Source organism: Cyclopterus lumpus, chromosome 10 (assembly GCF_009769545.1).
Source record: "Cyclopterus lumpus isolate fCycLum1 chromosome 10, fCycLum1.pri, whole genome shotgun sequence".
NCBI lineage: Eukaryota > Metazoa > Chordata > Actinopteri > Perciformes > Cyclopteridae > Cyclopterus > Cyclopterus lumpus.
In genome coordinates this window covers 9,910,379-9,929,837 of record NC_046975.1, presented here as the reverse complement: position 1 = coordinate 9,929,837, position 19,459 = coordinate 9,910,379, and the positions used below count along the sequence as shown (strand labels likewise).

Here is a 19,459-nt window from a genome sequence, read left to right as displayed (position 1 = left end):
GTGCACTGGTTTCATCATCACAAGGCTCAAGGGCGGACTGATCCACAGGCTACCTCTGGATCCTTGCCTCGGAGATCAAAGTGTCTACATCTGAAAAGAACTAGATTCATTTTGGCTTTGGATGTTGAAAAAGTAGAAAACGAAGTGCCACATTCAATCTTCTTAAAGCATAGTGTCCTCAGCTGGCTTTTTGGTAACATGAATGTCAAACTATTCCCCAAGTCCAGCAGAGTAACTGGTGTTTAGAGTATTTGATGGTGTTGTACACAGAGTGGTGCTGAGCTCACTGTGACACAGACTCTCTACCAGGCTCGCTATCACACTGTTCAGCCTGCAAATAAAATGTAATAAAACACCTGTAATCTGTTCAAGACTATATGATTGTCAATACTTTCCCACTCTACGACTTGTTCTTTTTCGATAACATTGCTGGGTAATATTTACCAGGGTTCTGAATGAATTCTTCACACAGGACCACCACTCCATGTGCCACCCACATAACAAAACAAAGGGGCAACCAAACTACACTCGTGGTAAATAGCATGTCCAAGGCCTAAAACATGCATAAACAATGTGCATGACATCACTGGCCGCCACCTTCACATTCAGACTCACATAGCAACAAGTAATTGATAGAAAACGGTCACTCACGAAATGTGTTTTACTGCCTCTATGGCCGAGTAATAATGACACAACCCGAAGCTATAAAGAGAGGAATGTTCTCGCGCCCGCATCACGTCGTCGCACAGGTGTTGCAGCTGCCCACTTTGTCCACTAGGTGTCGCTCGACTACTGCACCTGGCGCATCAAGCCCCCAACCTCCGGCCCGGATTGTCTGGCTTCGTAATTGTCTTCGACCAATCACACAAGAGGTGGGCGGGTCTCCATTGTTACTACAGACACTCGAAGAAGTTTGCGCCGACCTGCGGCAGCTGCACCTATGAGTCTTCACGTCAATGAATAGCCGCGGCCCGCGCGAGACGAACCAGCTGATTATGCCGAGATAAAGAGCATCTGACTCGCGCTCCGTCCGATAATGGCATGCGATGGTTCACCGTCGGAGCACTTCCCGGACAAAGTGATGCCCAGAGCGGCTCCGTGCACGTGCAACAAGAAGTGCAGGAGTCGGAGCGGCAGCGTTGTCTTCCTGGGATTATTCCTGCTGTCGCTGTCTCTGCACGCTGTCACCCTGGTGTGCTATTTGGACCTGCGGTCCGAAGTCAAAAGGGAAATTATCCACCAGAAGCGGGATTCAATATTGACACTTGCGGTCAGTGACCTGGCTGACCCGGCGGCGGTGCTCTCGCCCGGGCACCCGCGACAGGACTCCGGCGTCAGCCGCGGCGCAGAGGGTCATGAGGTAAAACATATGTATTTATTTTTTATTTTATTTTGAAGTATAAGAACAAATAAATTAAAAAAGAAGCCATGATGAAGAGCCGCGGCAGCTCATCCAAGGCGACATTGTTTCCATTCCTCACGCGGAGGCTGTTCGTGTACGTTCACCTCCGTTCAGGTCTCCGGTTCCCGTGTCGCGGTGTCGGGTTCTGTGCGCTGTCATGGCATGTTTCTGGGCAACTTGTTTTACAGTAGCCTGTCACCGAGGTTTGCCAGCTCCAGTTTCCAGACAAATATGTTCTAATGCTTCCGTTGCGTGATTCAGCCTCTTGGACAAAAATGCACGAAGGTATGCGCTTTAAAGTCTGTCACCTGGCCAACGTCTCCTGTTCAGGTAAACTCATCCGGGGGAGGAAGTGGGAGAGGTGTGGGGGCAAAGTGTGCCTTTTTAAAAAAAAAAACGAGTAACATGCCGCCACCAAAAGGCCACAGTTAACCAAGTGACGTCAGGGATGGCTTTTCTCTTTCCTGAATCGAAGCACGTCACCCAACTTCTCTTGTTTCCAGAGATCCCCACACAGACAGAGGTCGATGCTCAGAACTTAGGCAGCCTGCCCGGTTGGATTCACAGAGACTGGTCAGTCGATGTGCTGGAGCAGGTGGACGGAAAATTAACAGGATCACCAGCAGGTGCAAAGCCCAAGGGCTGATGTAAATTCATCAGGACTTAGATGGAGCAGTTGGTACTTGGAGCTGAGCCAGCCTCATCTCAACATGTGTTTTCTTTTCTGGCAGAGGGCTGATTGAATGTTCATCTTGTTGTCTGTGGCTTTGGCCCCCCCCCCCCCCCCCCCCCCCCCACCAACCCTCTATCCCCATTACCACACAATCCCTAATTCCATCAGTACAAAGGGACCAGGCGTAGGTCTCAACTTGGCATTGCTTGCTCAATTAGCTCACGTGTCACCGGTTGTGTAACCTGTTTGCAGAGAAAACGATCCTCTGTGTGGGGCATTGGCCGGACACTTAGCTGTGCAGAAGCGTCAACTTGGAGGGCGGAGGCATGGAAAGATTAGAGAGATCATTTGCTGGTATTGGTGTTTGCTCTGCAGCATTTCCCTCTCGGTGGGAAGCTCGGCCCATTCACTAAGTCGTCAATGTGTCCTTTGCTCAGCTTATTTTAGTTTGGTTTCCCCAGTTAAAGGCGAGTGAAATGGGCCTAGTATTGAACCCAGATGGTGACGCTTCATGAGGTGAAAGACTGTGGCCCAGCTGTAAATGTTTAAGAGCGCTGTGATGCTGTCCTTGCCAGATGTCTGCATTAAACAACTCTGATTACACATCCCACAGTTTACATAGTTGGAGAAACGGGAGCATGTGGCATTCGGACGCAGCAGCCGCACTTGTTAGTTTTTCTGGCATTTCCTTTGAAGAATCTCTTTTGCTGAGCTAGAAATTGTTTGTTAGATTATTCACACACGCCTTCATCAAAGCAACTCCAGCAGCCTCGGCCAGATTAGATGCGATGTGCAGCTATACAGACAAGTGTAAAAGTCATGGAAAGTCTTCAGAGAAAACGGAGCAAACACAACCGGGAACAAACAAACACACCACGTAGGCCTGCATGCGGCAGATATGAAGAACATAATGCACTCTGTCATCGTAAAGATCTTATAGTATCAATGTGTAACCTCAGTTTGGAGCTTACTCGGCTGTGTGGTTAAGTTTTATTTTGAAACAGACAAGTGGACTGTATTTGTCTTCGTAATAACAGCGTTGCACACCAAATTAAGTGTTTTTTTCAGGGGGGTTTTCAGTTTTCAACCGTCTGGTCAGTGTCGACATCAAACATTTCGTTTGTTTAGTGGCTTAACTTTTGCTCAGTTGTCTTGAGGAAAAATAGTTTGAAGATGTTAATATCTTCTCTTAAGCACTCATGGAAAGGAAAAAAAGTAACGTTCTTGTGTCTATGCATTGGGAAAGTCTTGTAATGCTTGAATTTGATTATGAAAAGAAAACACCGTCCTTTGTTTGTTCTGGCACCAAATTTATTTTGAATCTAGTAATATTATATTATATTTTTTCATCCAGGTTTAGGTTTGGTCACATTGGAGTGCATTTTAATCTCATCTGTCATCTTCTACTTATATTACAACATTTTGTACTGACATGATATCCATCCACAACTGATCTGAAGAAAGTGATAATCACGCCCAGATAAAGATCTCGGCTACATAAGTGTAACGCTACAAGTGTCTGATCGGTTTTCAGAATCCGTCTGTGAACAGAGGGGGCTGCTTGTAACTTTGGTTGGGGTGTGATCCAAGGGAGTGAAAGGAAATAAGCCAGCAAAATGCTGTCATACCATATTTGTAACATTATAAGCCCATTTGTCTGTCAGCATGTCTATAAAACAATATTGTTGATATATCTTCAGAGATTTTCCTCACAATGATACTATGTGTAACAGGAAACTGTGCAATAAAAGGAGGAACAGTTTGGAGAGATCTCTGATTGAGGTATTCCCAAAATGTCTGACATGCACTTCAAAGTAACATAACACTTCACACTCTTCCAAATCCAACTGGTAGCTTCTAAATGAGAGCAGATAACCCGTCCGTGTCTGGTGTGAGACAAACTGTCATGCCCTCAACAGTCACAGTTGGTATACCCTTGAGCAAGGCAGTAAACCCCATCTGTCCTGCAGACCTGCGAAGTTCCAACAGTAAAACGCCCCTCCCAGGTGTGTGCAGCTCGTGGGTCTGAAGCCCGGGTGTGATGCAGGGCATTACTGAATAAGAGCAAGTGTTGCTCACAGGCAGCCTGACCCTCGTTCACCTGACCTAAGTGAGTGGCACGTCATAAAAGTCACCCCATGGAATATTTAATTGTGTTGGCTCTGATAGCGTTTTATTCTTCAGCCTAACATTTTTCTTATAACCATTATATGAAATAATTTTCTCCTCTGATGTATGCCTTCAAAGTCCCACAGCGAACAGATGCTGAAACATCTGGAGTCTAGTTAACTGCTATTAAAAAAAGTCAGTTTGATCGGACACAAGGTCCTCAACAGCGTACAAGCGCTGGGGCGCCGGGGTGGGCTGTCACCCACATCTACTTTTAATAGTGACCTGTGCAGCATTAGTTAAAACGGCAGTATCATTTGTGCAGTATGGAATGAATCAGTATGGACACAAGTGTTATAAAAGCACATGGCAGAGGAGGTTAAAACAACAGAGGTATGAGGCCTCAGACCTTTCCATATAAGACTGAACAGTCTTGACAGACGGATGGCGTAGACACCCAGTAAAAGTCCAGAGTCACAAACATTGGCCGGGAGTCTCTTTGCCAGCAGTGTTGCAACAACCGGAAATGTGATTGGCTGCTGACATTTCCCCTAGGTTGTGCTATCTATGGATTCTGTTATTAAATCACCCGAGTTATGGTTTAAAACACATGGAGCTCCTAGAGAGCAGTGTCTGATATTGGCTGTGGAAAGAAACCCTCCTTTTTTTGGTGTAACTTTAAGAAGAAAACCCGCTGTCACATCTCTCAGCAGTCTGCATGCCATTAAAGTTAGTCATGCTTGTAGAGCGGTGATGGGCACCCAGTTTGCAGCATCTGGCACCCACAGCCACCAGCCCTCCTCAACCCTGTGACTTCATTCTCAACCGCAATGTAGTCCTTTAGACACTGCAACAACCGTAATGTTTTAGGAACAGTATTGGTCAGAAAACACTTGCGCTGGAGCCTTTTTTTATTTTTTATAAAAGTCTTGAACATGTATAGATGTCTGTGGTACGAGTGCAGTAATGGGAATAGATACAAGCTGGTGCAATAGTAAGTGCAATTAGAGCAAAAAGAAGTCTTGTGATCACTAAATTATACATCCCTGGGGTGACTGAATTTGAGTCATATCCTCACAGAGCAACGGGGAATCGCGGAGTCTGCGCGCAACAGCACACCCACGCTTTGAAGATTTGAAAGCCCTCTAATTAATAGCATTTTTCCCTTGTGCTGGAAAAGAATGGTTTACTCAATAGTTGGCACTTGGCATACATGCCAACACGTTGTCATCCTGATTTACTGTAACCCTGCGTGCCTTTGAAGGGTACGAAGGTTGTAAATGTTGTAATGAAGTGAAATGAAGCAAACAAGGGCGCAGAACCATTTCTCAGTCATATAATTGCATAACTTCTTTTTAATTTAAAGATCATTATGTTGCCTACATGTGTAACAGACGCACCAGTTGTTGTGGTAGCCTAGCAGATTGTTTGTTTTTGGGTCTTAAATTGGCTATTGAATCATGTTTGGTAGTGTAATGCCATATGCCTGCACATACACACAGAATCCTTTGAGAGGTAAAAGGTCCCGATATGCCAACAGCTGGAGAGGAGATGTGGAGACACCTGTCCACACCAAATGAACAGCAAACTTCGCTGCTCTCGGGAACGTGCGTGCGTGTGCGGATGAACCCCTCCAACACGTAGCCTTCATCAGGCTGGAATTCCCACACTTATAAGGTCAGACGCAGCTGGACAGCGACACAGCCAGCGGGAGTGTTTGACATGATACCGCTCATCCCTTACCACAAGGGAGTAGGGGGGGGTTCCCACATCTGAGGCGAGGTATGGAAGAAACTCGAAACATAACTTTTCCTGTCTGTCTTCTTATGGTCTTTCAGTGGCTCTGCTTGAAAACCACACAGAGGCACTGGGAGTTCACGCCGCGTTGCCGGAGAAGGAGATCTCTCGCCGCCGGGGTTTGAAGTAAACACAACTATGTTTATTTGAGCGTCACAGCTGGAAACACAGAGTATGTCATCTTGTACCCAACTGTCCCCATGGAAGGAAAAAGAGAGGTCAAAGTGTCTGTCAGTAAGCTTGTCTGATTCATTCCCAACAATAAGAAAAAACCAACCAAAGTCCCAGCAGTCCGGCGCAATTATTAGTTGTCTGGTTGACTGTCATCGGCTATCGAGAGCCTGTGAGCCTCAAACTCACACCATTATTCACAGTGACACTCCAAAGTGTGACCGAAAGCGATCTCGAATTTTGACGGGGCTCGACGAAAAGAAGGCTTCTTTGTCTTTTGGATTCTGGGAATCCTCCGAATGTGATGTGCTCACAAACTGGCTGCTCGAACACTCGTTTAACACTCCGAATACTCGGCACAAAACATTTTTGTTGGTGTCGGGTGCCGGCCTCATCTCGAGCGTGCCACAGTCAGGTCAGCACGTCTTACAGAGTTCATGTGAATGTAGGTCGACCAGAACCAGTCACATAAGAACACAGGCATGCGGTTTGTCCCGCCACTCACTCGCCCATGGGAACACCCCACCACTGTAGCATAGCGTTTCCTGTTTTTAGGGATGAGCTCAGATCCTTTTCTTTGACTCCCCCATTTTTTATTTTTTTTTAGCTTATTCATCTACCGCTGAATAGGGCTGAGACCAGGTGCCCCATGAATGGGTATTGCTCTCAGATTAACCACAATTCACGTCCTCCTTTTGTACAAAAAGGTGAATTTTAGAGCAGTCTTGTCGATGTGACTGTCTCAAACGGCAGAAACGCAGACAAAAGTGACTTGGGTTACAGGATGTGTTACAGCCCCAATGGGACAGACAATGACTTGGCCACGAATGAATGTGCTGGCTGACAGTGTGTCACATCTTTTCAAATGCCCCAAGTTGTCTCTGTTCAAACATTATAGCCCAAGAATAGAAAAGGCCACTTGTAAATTGGGTTTCACTCTCAAATACTTGTATCACTCATTCCTTTTGTTTGCTCCACAGGATCAATATAAGGTGGTATTCATGTTCGGAGGAGCGTCTCGGTGTATACAGCAAGTGGCCCTCCTTGAATTTCCTGCCGTATAAATTTTCCATACTCAATATGTTCTTTTGTTTTTCACCAGGAGAGGTTACTACACAGAAATGGTGAATTCCACGCCACAGAGGACCACAGGGGCATAACTCAGCGGGCGAAAAGAAGTCCCGGCAAGCCGCCAGAAACGGGTATGTTTGTTTTGGATTTCTCATAACTCACTAATACTGTCTGGTCCTTACACCTTGATACAGAAGTCGTGTACTGGCACTCAAAAATAAACCACAAGTCATTGTTTTCTGGTGCACCTGCATCAGTCTGTTTATTGGATCTGTGCTCGGCAGCGGCCTCGTCGTCTGTTGAGCAATAGTTTCTGTAAGTCTCGTTGGTTTCGAGGAGATTCAGTACAATGTAAATAGCTTTCGGTGGTCTTAAAGTTATTACATTTTCAAAACAATTTGATGGTTTCTCACTTGTGGAATTGATTTTTTTTTTTACTGCTTTGTGCTTGCTTAACAAAGCAGCTCCACCACATAATTTTGCAGAGTTCATAGAGCAAAGGATTAAATGGCATGGGATTGATTATTACTTGGATAGCAAACAAGGACAATATGGAGCTTGGGAGGGTTTCACCAATTTGAAACAGACATCGAAGCCTGTGTTGATTTTCCCCAAAATAATATCAGGTCCCCGAAATATCTTTTCTTTCTGTCGAATAAGCAGAACTTCACTCAGGTATGTCCCTCTGGAAACTAAGACAAAACTAAATCACTTCATGGTACATGCATTAATTTTTTAGAACCAGGTGGCCGTTTCTGAAAGAGGTTATCATCTGAGACTTTGATGGCTTTCATTTATTCCCCCAAATTGATTTATCGTAATCAATGGTTCCACAGAGAACCACATGGCCAATATGTCTGAATTGGCTTTTGTAGTTTTTGTTTAGAATGTTAGCTATGCAAATAAAAAAAAAAAGCAGAGCCTTTGAAGTTTGATGTCTGAGTGGAACAAGTGCAGCATGATCACAAGGCATTCCAATGTCTGTGGCGTGACACTGAATACTGGGGGGAGGGGGGGGGGGAGGGGGAGGAGAGTTTAGTGATTGTGTTTAAATTAGAAGAAAAAACTCACCTTTTGAGACTTTCTACATAAATCAGTAAAGTCCCGAGCCTCTAAACACTAATCATTCCCAGGTCTCTCCTCTGCTCTCAGCGCACAGACAAAAGCTTTTGTAATCTCAGCCTTAGATGTGTGTGTGTTTGCACGTGTGTGTGTGTGTGTGTGTGTGTGTGTGTGTGTGTGTGTGTGCGTGTGTTCTGGGCACTCCTAACGGGCACCAGATCCCAGATAGGGCTGCTCGTTAAGAGAAATCTATGCGGATGCATCCAGTCATTTAGCCAGAGGAGAAACACTGGCCATATGTTTGAGGGGGACTCAAACTGTGAGGTTTTAAGGTTAAATGGCCTTTGTAGTTGTAATGACATGGTAAACACAAGAGCAGCGAGACGGCTTTTTGAAAAGGATTCTTCAGCTGCACACGGAGCATAAACACGGACACACGCACACCAAGTGCATTTTGTATTTCAAGCACTGACATAGATGCCCCACCAAGAGCCACGCACACACACACACACACACACACGGTTGTAAAGGGGAGACGCGCGCACACACACATGTACACACACACTTTCATCTGCATTCGCCATCTGGGCTTGATTCAAAGAAAAGGATTTTGGCAGGATAAAGTATCTCTCTAATGATCTTCTCCAGTTCCACTGCCTGTGAATGCTTAAGGCACTTGTTCATACAGAGGAGGTGAAACCACACTTACAAATTACTACACTAGAAGATACCACAGACTGACATACCTCCACTCCAGTGTTCAGTGCCGAACATCGGAATCTGTTATTTTAGCCCACTTAGGATACCTACACGGAGTGAGCTGGATACTCGAGATGTTATCTGAGATGATAATTGTTCAGGAGACCATTTCAAGGTTAATCACACAAGTTTTGTTTCTCACAGAATCCACTGGAAGGGAAAGAAGGAGAGAAAAGAAAAAAGGTAATTCATAAATCCGACAACATTTCAGTGATCATGGTCATTGATTCGACTGCTACCTGCTGCCTACTTTCTGGAAGTATCTCTGTCATCCAAAATACAACATCCATGTTGACTTAAAGCGATTCAATATTTGATTCTGTCTGTCAGGCACATTATTCCTGCCTCCATCCTTTAATACAATAATTTACAGATGCTGTGCAGATGTCGCGCTAAATAAATAAAATTGACCCAACAGTCAAAAGATTAACCTGCTTATTTTCAACCATTTTGCTTTCTCTCTTCACAGGGAAGAAACGGTCTGTGCCGGGCCCCCCTGGCCCCCCTGGTCCCCCCGGCCCACAGGGGCCGCCGGGCATCCCTGGAATCCCCGGTATTCCAGGAAGCAACGCTGTGGGGCCTGCAGGACCCCCTGGATCCCCCGGGCCACAGGGACCTCCGGGCACTCAAGGTCCAGCAGGTATTAAAACTTTTAAATAGAAATGACGAGATACTGCGCAGAGATAGCCAATACTCGAGCCAGAGGACTGGGGAACACCCACGAGTTGAGAGATTTGTTCTTAGATTACAGTTTTGTTTCCCGCATGAAGACACGTTCCCACACTCGAAAGGGGCTCAAGTTGTCAAAATCGATGAACTCACTGGCTTCACTGTGAGTTTCTGATGCAGAATGTTAAACATAGTGTGGGAGAGCAGTGATCGTTCTTTAAACTATTTCAGTGTTTGTTTTGTTTTAATCATCATCATCATCTCATTTGTTCCCCAGCAGTGTTGAAGGCCAGAAATGTATCATGTCTCTCTCCCTTATTGTTGCAGGAGTTCCCGATAAGACCAAAACAAAAGAATTCCAGGTAGAGCATGTCAGCTATTGAAATTAAATTTCACCCCACAAGCAATCCCTGATGAAACAGCTGTTCTCTTGTTTTAATGTGTATTACACACCAGAGATCTTTTGTTTGTTTTACTTCTCAGCCGGCAGTGGTTCATTTGCAAGGGCAGGAGACGACCATCCAAGTGAGAGAAGGTGGGACTTCTGTCTATTAAAATGATTAATGTGTCAACGCCCTTTGTCAAAGAACTGGGTCTGCAGCTGTTCAACTATACACAGACTTGCACCAGAATAAACATACGATTTTATGATTCAGAATGTTGCTACCAATATTTACTTCAAGATGATGTGAGATTGTAGTTGCCTTAAAGTAATTGTATAGCTATTACACAATTGGTTTACTGGGCTTGTATTATAAATTAGACACGTGGTAACTCTGGTCAAGAGCAGAACCCACGCATGTTAGCAGATTTAAGTCACCCTGCATCTCTTCATCAGTCTAAAAGGAGTGTAAGCATCATGAGCAGGTTTACATATTCTGCCTGTACTGAGCTCTGGTTGTAGTTAAACACTTCTGAGAGCTGTTTATGTTGACTGTTTGCCTCTTGTTTGTTTGCTGGGTCTTGTTCAGATCTTTCTGAAGGCATCCTTAGGAACTGGAAGATGGTGTCCATTCATCACCGCGTGTTTAAAATGCACTCTCGCTCTGGCGAGCTGGAGGTGCTGCTGGACGGTGTCTACTTCATCTATAGTCAGGTAGAAGTGAGTACGGTCCTTGACGCAACTCTTATAATTAACAGTTCAAAGTCAAAAGAACTGGCATTTTGTCTGTAGCTAAGCTTAAAAACCTGTTCGCTCTGCTCATCCATAAAGGCTTGAGTTATATTATGATAAATATTTATTTTCACTCTCCCAAAGTGAACGTGGACTACTTAAACCCTTGTTTGCTACTCTGATATTCCAGCTGTTCCAACTTTAAACAAGCTCTTAAATAGCATGTGGATTAGTTTTGACTACCCGTCTCAGTCTTCTGTGAATTTTATGTCTCCACCAGGTGTACTACCTCAACTTCACCGACATTGCCAGCTATGAGGTGATGGTGGACTCCAACCCGTTCCTCCGCTGCACCTGCAGCATCGAGACGGGCCAGCGCAAGTTCAACACCTGCTACACGGCTGGGGTTAGCCTGCTGCGCGCCGGCCAGAGGATCTCCATCCGCATAGTGTATGAGGACACGCTCATCAGCATGACCAACCACACCACCTTCCTGGGAAGTGTCAGACTTGGAGAGGCTCCATCTGCTGGACAGAACTGATAACTACACCACCACCTGCCCTCGACATGAAATGCCCCTGTCTTGCCCCTGTTCCGAGGAAACTTAAATCCTCCGGGTTATCAACATTGAGGAAGCCCCCGGGTGACTTTTGTTCACTTTCACAGTTCTGTATTAAAAAGGACAATATAGACTGTTCCACTTCCCCCCTCACATTGAGTCTGTGCAAAGAGATGAGCCTTGATGAGCCTCACCAAACAAAAGTTTCAATTTATCGTCACCATTTTTGAGTCAACACAGACGGCATCTCTCTTTATAACCAGGAAGGACACTGCGCTGACATTATACTTAATATTTACATATTGTCAAGTGCTGTTGAATGATGATCTTGTATCTCTGAAAACACCAGCTATTCAAAATGTTTTATTTGCAGTTTGTATACTTGGCCATTTTAATTAATTTAATTATATTAACAGTTATAAGTAAGCTAACAAGCGCTTAAAGCACCATATGCCCCTAGGTTAATAAAACAAGTTTAAAGCCAGTATAAAGGTATCTATGGAGTTATAAGGTATTCACAAAGCAACAGCACTATATATTTTGCACACATTTGCACTACAGCATCCCTGCAGAATATCAGTGATATGTTTTGTTACAGTGCTATTGTTTAGTTACCGTATGAATGAATCCATGTGGAAAAATGATAGTTGTTTATACGTCTCTGTACATATTGTATATAAAAAGGGATATACTTTTGTAAATGGAGTTGATTGATGGATTAAAATGTTTCATTTTCTGTCTAAATGCATTTGTCTGGCTCTTGTCTTTGTGATGGTATTGATTTAAACGGCTAAAAACTTCTCTCCCATATAGAGTCCGTTGGCAGGAGTTTTGATAGGAACATAAGATGTTCTTTGAGGCCTTTTTGGCTTTTGTTTAAAAAAGTTGCTTTGACTTTGCAAGTTCCACAATACACTGAAAATGTGTCTAATCTTCAAGCTATCTAAACGAGTTCCATCTTGAGAGGCAGAGAGAAGACAGTTCCTCATTTAGAATCTAATTTTGAAACATTTAGGTTTCCGGGGTTAACTGATGTGTGACCTCACCCATTTGAGTAACGTGAGAACATCGAGTCTGTCTTTCGTCTCACAATGATTTACAATGCCTTATTATCACTAGCAGCATTTATGTTTTGTCTGAGTCTTTTCCTGGTGCACAGAGCCAGTCTTTTAGAAAATGATTTTCGCAAACTCCAAGGGGAGATAATTCTACAATTAAATCAGCCACGTTCTGAGGGAGTCAATGGGAAAATGGCCAAGATGTCTAAAACAAGAGAGGTATATCACTGATTATGGAGGATGGAGTCATCTTGGACAATGTACTACTGAGATTGATGCCATTAGTGAGTATTCAGCGCTGCAATAATAAATTCTGTCCTAATGCTTTGTTTTCTCTTAGGACATAAAGCCAAGTACTTTTCAAAAAGCTCAGAGTTCTTCCAGGAGAGTGAAACGGCAACAGGGCAGCTGCAGAGGTGGGTTGGAGCCGAGAACTGAAAATATGGCCATTAGCTACGGTCTAATCTGGTAGTGAGACCATAAACGGTATATGCTAAGTTAATTCAATTAAAGTATTATGTTTATTTCCTCCTCTTGCCAGCTCCAACATCATTCCTGCATTTAACAGCTAACACTAACAAACAGCCAGATATAAGAGGTAAAACTAAATGCAAGTCTTTGGCTGTTGAACACACCGTATGCCATTATTTTTGAATAAGTATATCTTGCCTTATCCCATAGGAAATATAACAGTGATCCCTTGGACTGTTTCTGCCCAACAAGGAAATGCAATTTCACAAAAGGAAAACAGAATTGTTGTCCAAGAAGATGGATATTACTTGGTGTTTGGACAAGTATGGTGTCACTGTAACTCAAGCATAACTAAATTGAAATTAGATCTGATTTGTTCCAACTGTTCCGCTAATGTTCTGCTAAATCCACAGGTTTTGTTCAAAAGCCCAAGTACAGTTATGGGTCATATCATTCAAAGTTTGGGTTCCACTAGAACGAGGACGACATCAACAGAGCTCTTGCGCTGCCTGCAGGAGATGCCCGATGAAGCTCCGGCCAATACGTGCTACACTGCAGGTCAGTGAGGCGACACTGCGGCCTTGCATTGTGGCCACTTAAAGATAAAGTATTCATCTATATATAAATATATACGCGTATTCGCTTCTTTGCCAAGAGTTAGATGAGATCACTGATACCACTCTCATGTTTACATGGTCAATATAAAGCTACAGTCAGCAGGTGGTTAGCTTAGCTTAGCACGTGGACCAGCTAATCTTGCTCTGTCCAAAGCTAAAAACAAAATTCACCAAGGGACACTTGTTTGCTTAATTTGCACCAAAATATTACACATTGTGGTTTTCTGGTTGATTATGGTCCAGAAGTAGTGACTTCCTGACTTCCAAAATGAGGTTTCCCCATTTCACAAATGTTGCACGATTCCTTTAACTGAAACAGCCTCTCCAGTATTATCTCAAAACACCAAATGAGGGCATAACTTTTGTACACCTCTTTTGTATACCTCTGATTCCTTCATCTATGTATCCTCTCCTTCAGGCATTGTGCAGCTGCATCAGGATGATGAGCTTGAATTGGTGGTACCCTACAGGCCCCATGCACTCATCTCTATGGACGCACAGTTTACATTTTTTGGTGTCATACAGCTAAACTGAAACAAGACAGTATGAAGATGATAAGCATGCAGCTTGTTTCTGCAGGATGTAAACTGACACTGAGCTGTGTGAAGGGATGCTGATAAAGGACCGAGTGACTGACAGGAGGAGGAAAACTGTAGGGACTCTTTTAATGATGGTCCCATCTTTACTACTCTTAAATAAAAGCCTTTAACTGTAAAGCTTCATGGTGTATCTTTCAGGTAGTCCGCCTGGACTGTCCCCGAGCATTGTTTATGTGTGCCTCCGCCTCCTTTCAACAGTCTATTTTAACACGTCTCCACCTCATCTGTTTATTTGTTCCTCTCGCCTATTTTAGAATGGTTTCCGTTTAGGAACAAACAAAGGTAAACATTTATATCGCTCTGCTCTGGGGGTGTTTTCCTGTTAGACACAAACTGCTCAATGCTGTAAATACTTAAAGATATCATGATGACTTTTTAGTTGTTATAAATGGGATAACATGACTGAAATGCCTATATGCCTGTATTCACGGTAAAGGGTTAAGGCTCATCACTTATTTTGAATGTATGAATCTGTATAACTGGTTTCATTAAACACAGAAATATGACCATCTTAGTCTAAAAGCCTGTTTTTATCCAAATTAAAAAGCATTCAGATATTTTCTTAATATAAAGTGATATAAAAGTGGTCAGGCCTTAATAAATATAGAATGCCCAGTGCCTATCTGGTGTCCACAGCTGTTTTCTCTCTCCCTTTTTTTCATGAAGCATTGGCTATAAGAGCGTGTGTGTGTGTGTGTGTGTGTGTGTGTGAGAGCTCTGACAACAGTAGTATTACAGTTGAGCAGAAGCAACAGCAGAGGGAGGATGGTAAGACATATGTTCTCTAATCTCCTGCTACTCTGGTCAATCAGCCACGACCTTTATATAACTGGACTGACACATGACGAGCCAAAGGTAGACTCAAATGTATTTTATTTTGTATAATATCATTACCATTGTTTTTCAAGTGTGGTTTCCACGGCTCACTCATTATGATTAATGTGCCTTTCATTTCAAGAAGCAAGCCTGGAACAACCAGAACCTCCATTCTGTCCCTCTGGATTTGGATGTAAGGCTGAGGAGGCTCGACCTGTCCAATAACTTCATCAGACAGCTGCACAAACTTGCATTGCCATACTTGGAGCAACTGGACCTGAGCTCCAACCAGCTGGATCTCATCTCCGAGGGCGCTTTTGAAGACCTGGCTCGACTTGAGGAGTTGAATTTGTCGAGAAATGCGCTGAACAACGACGTTGGCAGTAACAGCAAAGCCCTCAGATCCATCAGTAGACTGAAGAGTTTGGACATATCGATGAACGGCTTGAGTGAGGATGCAGTGGAGCTGTATCTCCGAAACAAATCGTCTCTTGATCAACTTAAGATGACTGGTAATGCTTTAACAAGACTTTCACACAACTTGTTCAAAGAGAGTAAAGATTTGAGGGCCATCACTATTGATAACAATCAGATATCGGTGATCGAACGGGGGACATTTGAACCGTTGAGCCACTTAGAGATGCTACATTTGGCCAGAAACAACCTTGCGCATATCTGTGATTTTGAATTACATCAAGTCAAGTATCTGAATCTCAGTCGAAATTCAGTTGAGTTCTTTGTTACGCGTGAGGATGACCAGTTGTACAGGCTGGAAATTCTTGATCTGAGTCACAACAAACTCCTTTATTTCCCAATTGTTCCAAAAATGAACAGTTTGAAGTATCTGCATTTACAGAATAATTTGGTTGGTGCCTTAAATTCTGAGGCTACAATGGTATCAGAGGCCAATGATCTTTATAGTGAGATTATGAGTGAGAAAACAGTTAGAAAAAATCACCTACACTCAAACTGGAGGCTGATGCCACTGATATATATCGATCTGAGCTATAACCACTTCAGGTCTTTCCCACTGGAGACTTTGAGCCGTCTGACATCATTAGAAACTCTGAATTTTAGTTTCAACTGTTTGCAAAACATCACCTGGAATATAAGAAATGATGATGTTTCAGGATTCCGTCGGCAGCTTTTCTTTCCCTCCTTAAAGTACCTTAACCTGCAGAGTAACGGACTTGCATACATTTCTCCACTTTTTCTCAATGCGCTCACACAAATAGAAACGTTGAATCTACAAGACAATTCTGTGCAGCCTTGTGCCTCTATTGACCAATCAACACAGGAGATAGATCTCAGCCGCTCCTGTGTTGTCATTGGCCAGCTAAGGACTCTTAAACACCTCAATCTTAAAGAAAACAACATCAAAATGCTTCACCCAAACACTTTTTTAAAGACCTCTTTGGTTTCTCTGAACCTTGCAGGAAATTCACATATGGTAGTGCGACGGGATGCATTCGAGGGTGTGCAAACGACTCTTCAGTCCTTGATCATCAGTGAAATAAACATGACCAGCTCTGATCTGTCTTTACCCTGCATGCCAGCGTTAGCTCAGCTGAACATATCCAACAACCACCTCGATGTGATACCCAGCAGTTTGAGCTGCTCTCCTCTGAGAGAAATGGACATAAGAAATAATCATTTTGTGTCTTTAAACAATTCTTTGATCCTCGCTTTATCGAAGCGCCTTAATCTTATGTACATAAGTGGAAATAATTTCAACTGTTGTGACAGTAGATGGCTGATAATCGTACATGAGCTGAAGATGAAACTGCCTGATGTCAATGACACTGTCTGCTTCACAAGTGATACAAACATTGCGATGACAGAGTATCTGAAAAGGCCTTCAGGGTATTGTTTGTTTCATACAAAAGCACAGGAAGTTCAATTTGGAACAATGGTCATCATTGTTTTTTTTGTAACTGTAATATCAACGGTGCTCGTCATACTCACCAGGAAGGTGTGTTGCACAGAGATCATTAATAGTGTGATACGTTAAATCTGTGGTCATTGGTTTATTTTGGACATGGTTCTATCTACGCACATGGGTTACATTAAGTAAGAAACTCAAATACAACAGTGAGAAACTGGATAGCAAAATAAAGTAACTGAAATCCCTTTGAGTTTAATTTTGCTTGACTTTTAAATTCAGTGAAATCTTCTAACACAATTCTATACTCATCTCCATTCAGGGTTTTCTTTTATGACTCCCCGTGCACACTATTAATCTCGTATAACATGCATCACACTGTGTGAACTGTGCAGCAAAAAATGGTGTTTGGTTATGGTCCAAATCGCTGATCAGGCAGATCATTTGTGTCCATCCTTCATTGTGAAATGTTTGCAAGCAACTAAAAGTGTAGCCTTGAGTCAATTTGTTATGACGTCTGTGAGGCCTTGCACAAAATTCCCAGAATCTGAACTCTGAATCTGAAGAGACCTTGTGCACACACTCACACACACATACACACGCATACAATACAAGATCCGTTACTTTCTGCATGTTTGTGTTTTGTAATGTATAATTGACTCTGGCCCTGATAATGAAATGCAATGTTGAATGTGGCAACAGTTATGCTATACATACTACTAAAAATGCTGTACATAAGATATGTTGACAGTCCTCCTTTTCTATACCTGCAAAATAAATCTCTGAGGTTCATTGTGAATGAATTGTGAATTTCTGTTTTTAGTTGGACAACTTTAATTACACCAAATCAAGATTTTGATCATACAGTGTGAAGAGCATTCTCACTGAATATGGATTCAGAGAATAAGACCCCTCTACAGGGTATTTGAATACAAATATATTCAAGAAAGGTTAAGCTAACAACACATGAACAATCTTTGAATTGAATCCCACACTGCTGATCCACAGACAACGAGGTGGGCTGAAAAAGCCTCATGACATGTTGAGGTGTAAAATAAATGAGTCATTCTAAGGATTTTATTACATTCTGTAATAAAGTAGCTCAGGGTTCACTGGGGAGAAACTGCTGTTGCAGGAGGTTATCCTGTTAAGCAAACCTCTTATTGTCTTCTTATTGACACATCCTTCTCCTGTAAAACTGAGGCGAAGTGCCATTTAGCACTTCTCTTGCCCATTTCCACTTTGTCCACCGGGTACAGCCAGAGCTGCGATGCCAGCATAAGTGCCAAAGAGCCAGGATGCCTATCAATCTGGCTCTTGAGCAATATAGCTGTAGGAAATGTCTGTGGCCCCACCCACAAAATGATGGAACTAGATCAAGTAGCAGCATGACAAGTTCAAGCAAAGAGCACTGAAAGAAAAGAACATTGTGTCGATAGTATTAGGTGTAAAACCATAGGAATGCAAGTAGTAAATTACATTCATTCTTCTACTTAGTAGTTAATGGTAGCTGACATGTAGATATTGGTAGCAGCTTGTTTGCTAGCACAGAGAGCAAGTTATTGGAAACTATCAGTCAGTCTCTCACACTAACTGTATTTCCAGTAAACCGCAACATTACAAGTAGGCCTATCATGCCCAGTTGAGCCGGAGACTTTGGAAGTGTTTCTAAGAATCAGTTTATCTTACATCAAATGTAGCACAAGTCAGTGGCATTGCCATTAATGTTGCACACATCTTGTTATAATCAGATTGAAATCCATTGTTGTGTGTGTCAGTTCTTCTGTAAACCCATCACGTGAAACAGTTACTATTGTTGTGGAGTACAACCCAACAATTAATGAGCAAACGGAGTCCGGTGAAGTAAAGTTAGTTCTCAATATTTATTCAGTAATAAAAAGCAGAGTTAATGCTCCCGTACAGTTAAACGTGCACGGTCCTACGTTGAACACCCAACAGGGTTGAGTGTCCAAGGAAAAAGGCGCTTAAACAGAGTGCGCAGAAGCTGCATATAGGATTCCTCTTATCAGGTCCCATTAGATTAAAAGTCAAAACTGATGCAGAGGGGGCAAGGTTTATACCAAGCCTGTCTGGTAGGAGCACTGAGTACTGTCCACTCACACTGGCTCACGTCCATTGGTTGTGGTGGTCTTCATCCATCAGTGTGTGTGCATTTTGTCGGGGTGCAAGGGTGGGGGCATGGCGTTGTAGGCGGGATGAGGTGGCCTTGATAAACACAGCTGCAGCTCCTGAGAACTAGCTGTAACTGTTCTCTCAGCATAGGAGTTGTTCTATGTGTACGAGCATCAGTAAGCCACTGTCTGTCTTCTCGTTCCCTGTTATCAGTGAGTGCTTCTCAACTAACCTTGAGTCCTTGCCCTCGAGCAACCTCCGTTCCTTTCTGTAGCTTTCTGCTGTGTGGAGCTTCCACTCTAGGGTCACTGTCCTCAGGGGGCCTTACTGCGCATGCGTCAAAAGTTAAAACAATAAAGTAATACAAGCCTATGTGTCTCAAGTTATTTGCCAACAGGGTAATGTATTTATTTTTTCCCACACTATCTAAGCATATAGCTGTTTGTTCTGCTCTCATTTTCTTTTGTATGTATTTACAATGCACGTGCAACTTCACG

The 19,459-nt window shown here is 43.2% G+C and overlaps 3 protein-coding genes across 8 annotated transcripts; all 3 read left to right on the top strand.

Moving 5' to 3' along the window:
* Positions 1 to 889: 889 nt before the first annotated feature.
* Positions 890 to 12,127, top strand: LOC117737406 (ectodysplasin-A-like). Its single transcript, XM_034543355.1, has 8 exons — positions 890 to 1,360; positions 7,255 to 7,354; positions 9,189 to 9,227; positions 9,514 to 9,684; positions 10,041 to 10,075; positions 10,197 to 10,248; positions 10,685 to 10,815; positions 11,108 to 12,127. The coding sequence occupies exons 1-8, from the start codon at positions 1,037 to 1,039 to the stop codon at positions 11,366 to 11,368; spliced, it is 1,113 nt and encodes a 370-aa protein (XP_034399246.1). The 5' UTR covers positions 890 to 1,036; the 3' UTR covers positions 11,369 to 12,127.
* A 299-nt stretch (positions 12,128 to 12,426) lies between these two features.
* LOC117737930 (tumor necrosis factor ligand superfamily member 13B-like) lies at positions 12,427 to 14,580 on the top strand. 3 transcript variants are annotated; one of them, XM_034544184.1, is made up of 6 exons: positions 12,427 to 12,663; positions 12,785 to 12,860; positions 12,986 to 13,042; positions 13,126 to 13,238; positions 13,329 to 13,473; positions 13,951 to 14,559. In XM_034544184.1, the coding sequence occupies exons 1-6, from the start codon at positions 12,478 to 12,480 to the stop codon at positions 14,064 to 14,066; spliced, it is 693 nt and encodes a 230-aa protein (XP_034400075.1). In that variant the 5' UTR covers positions 12,427 to 12,477; the 3' UTR covers positions 14,067 to 14,559. The 3 variants fall into 3 exon arrangements, with proteins under 3 accessions (XP_034400075.1, XP_034400076.1, XP_034400074.1); XM_034544185.1 differs by lacking the exon at positions 12,986 to 13,042 and having other exon boundaries at positions 13,951 to 14,580; XM_034544183.1 differs by having other exon boundaries at positions 13,126 to 13,473; positions 13,951 to 14,578.
* A 170-nt stretch (positions 14,581 to 14,750) lies between these two features.
* LOC117737929 (transforming growth factor beta activator LRRC32-like) lies at positions 14,751 to 17,076 on the top strand. Of its 4 annotated transcripts, none has more exons than XM_034544180.1 (2): positions 14,751 to 14,986; positions 15,093 to 17,076. In XM_034544180.1, the coding sequence occupies exons 1-2, from the start codon at positions 14,897 to 14,899 to the stop codon at positions 16,956 to 16,958; spliced, it is 1,956 nt and encodes a 651-aa protein (XP_034400071.1). In that variant the 5' UTR covers positions 14,751 to 14,896; the 3' UTR covers positions 16,959 to 17,076. The 4 variants fall into 4 exon arrangements, with proteins under 4 accessions (XP_034400071.1, XP_034400070.1, XP_034400069.1 ...); XM_034544179.1 differs by having other exon boundaries at positions 15,090 to 17,076; XM_034544178.1 differs by having other exon boundaries at positions 14,751 to 14,998; positions 15,090 to 17,076.
* Positions 17,077 to 19,459: the final 2,383 nt, after the last annotated feature.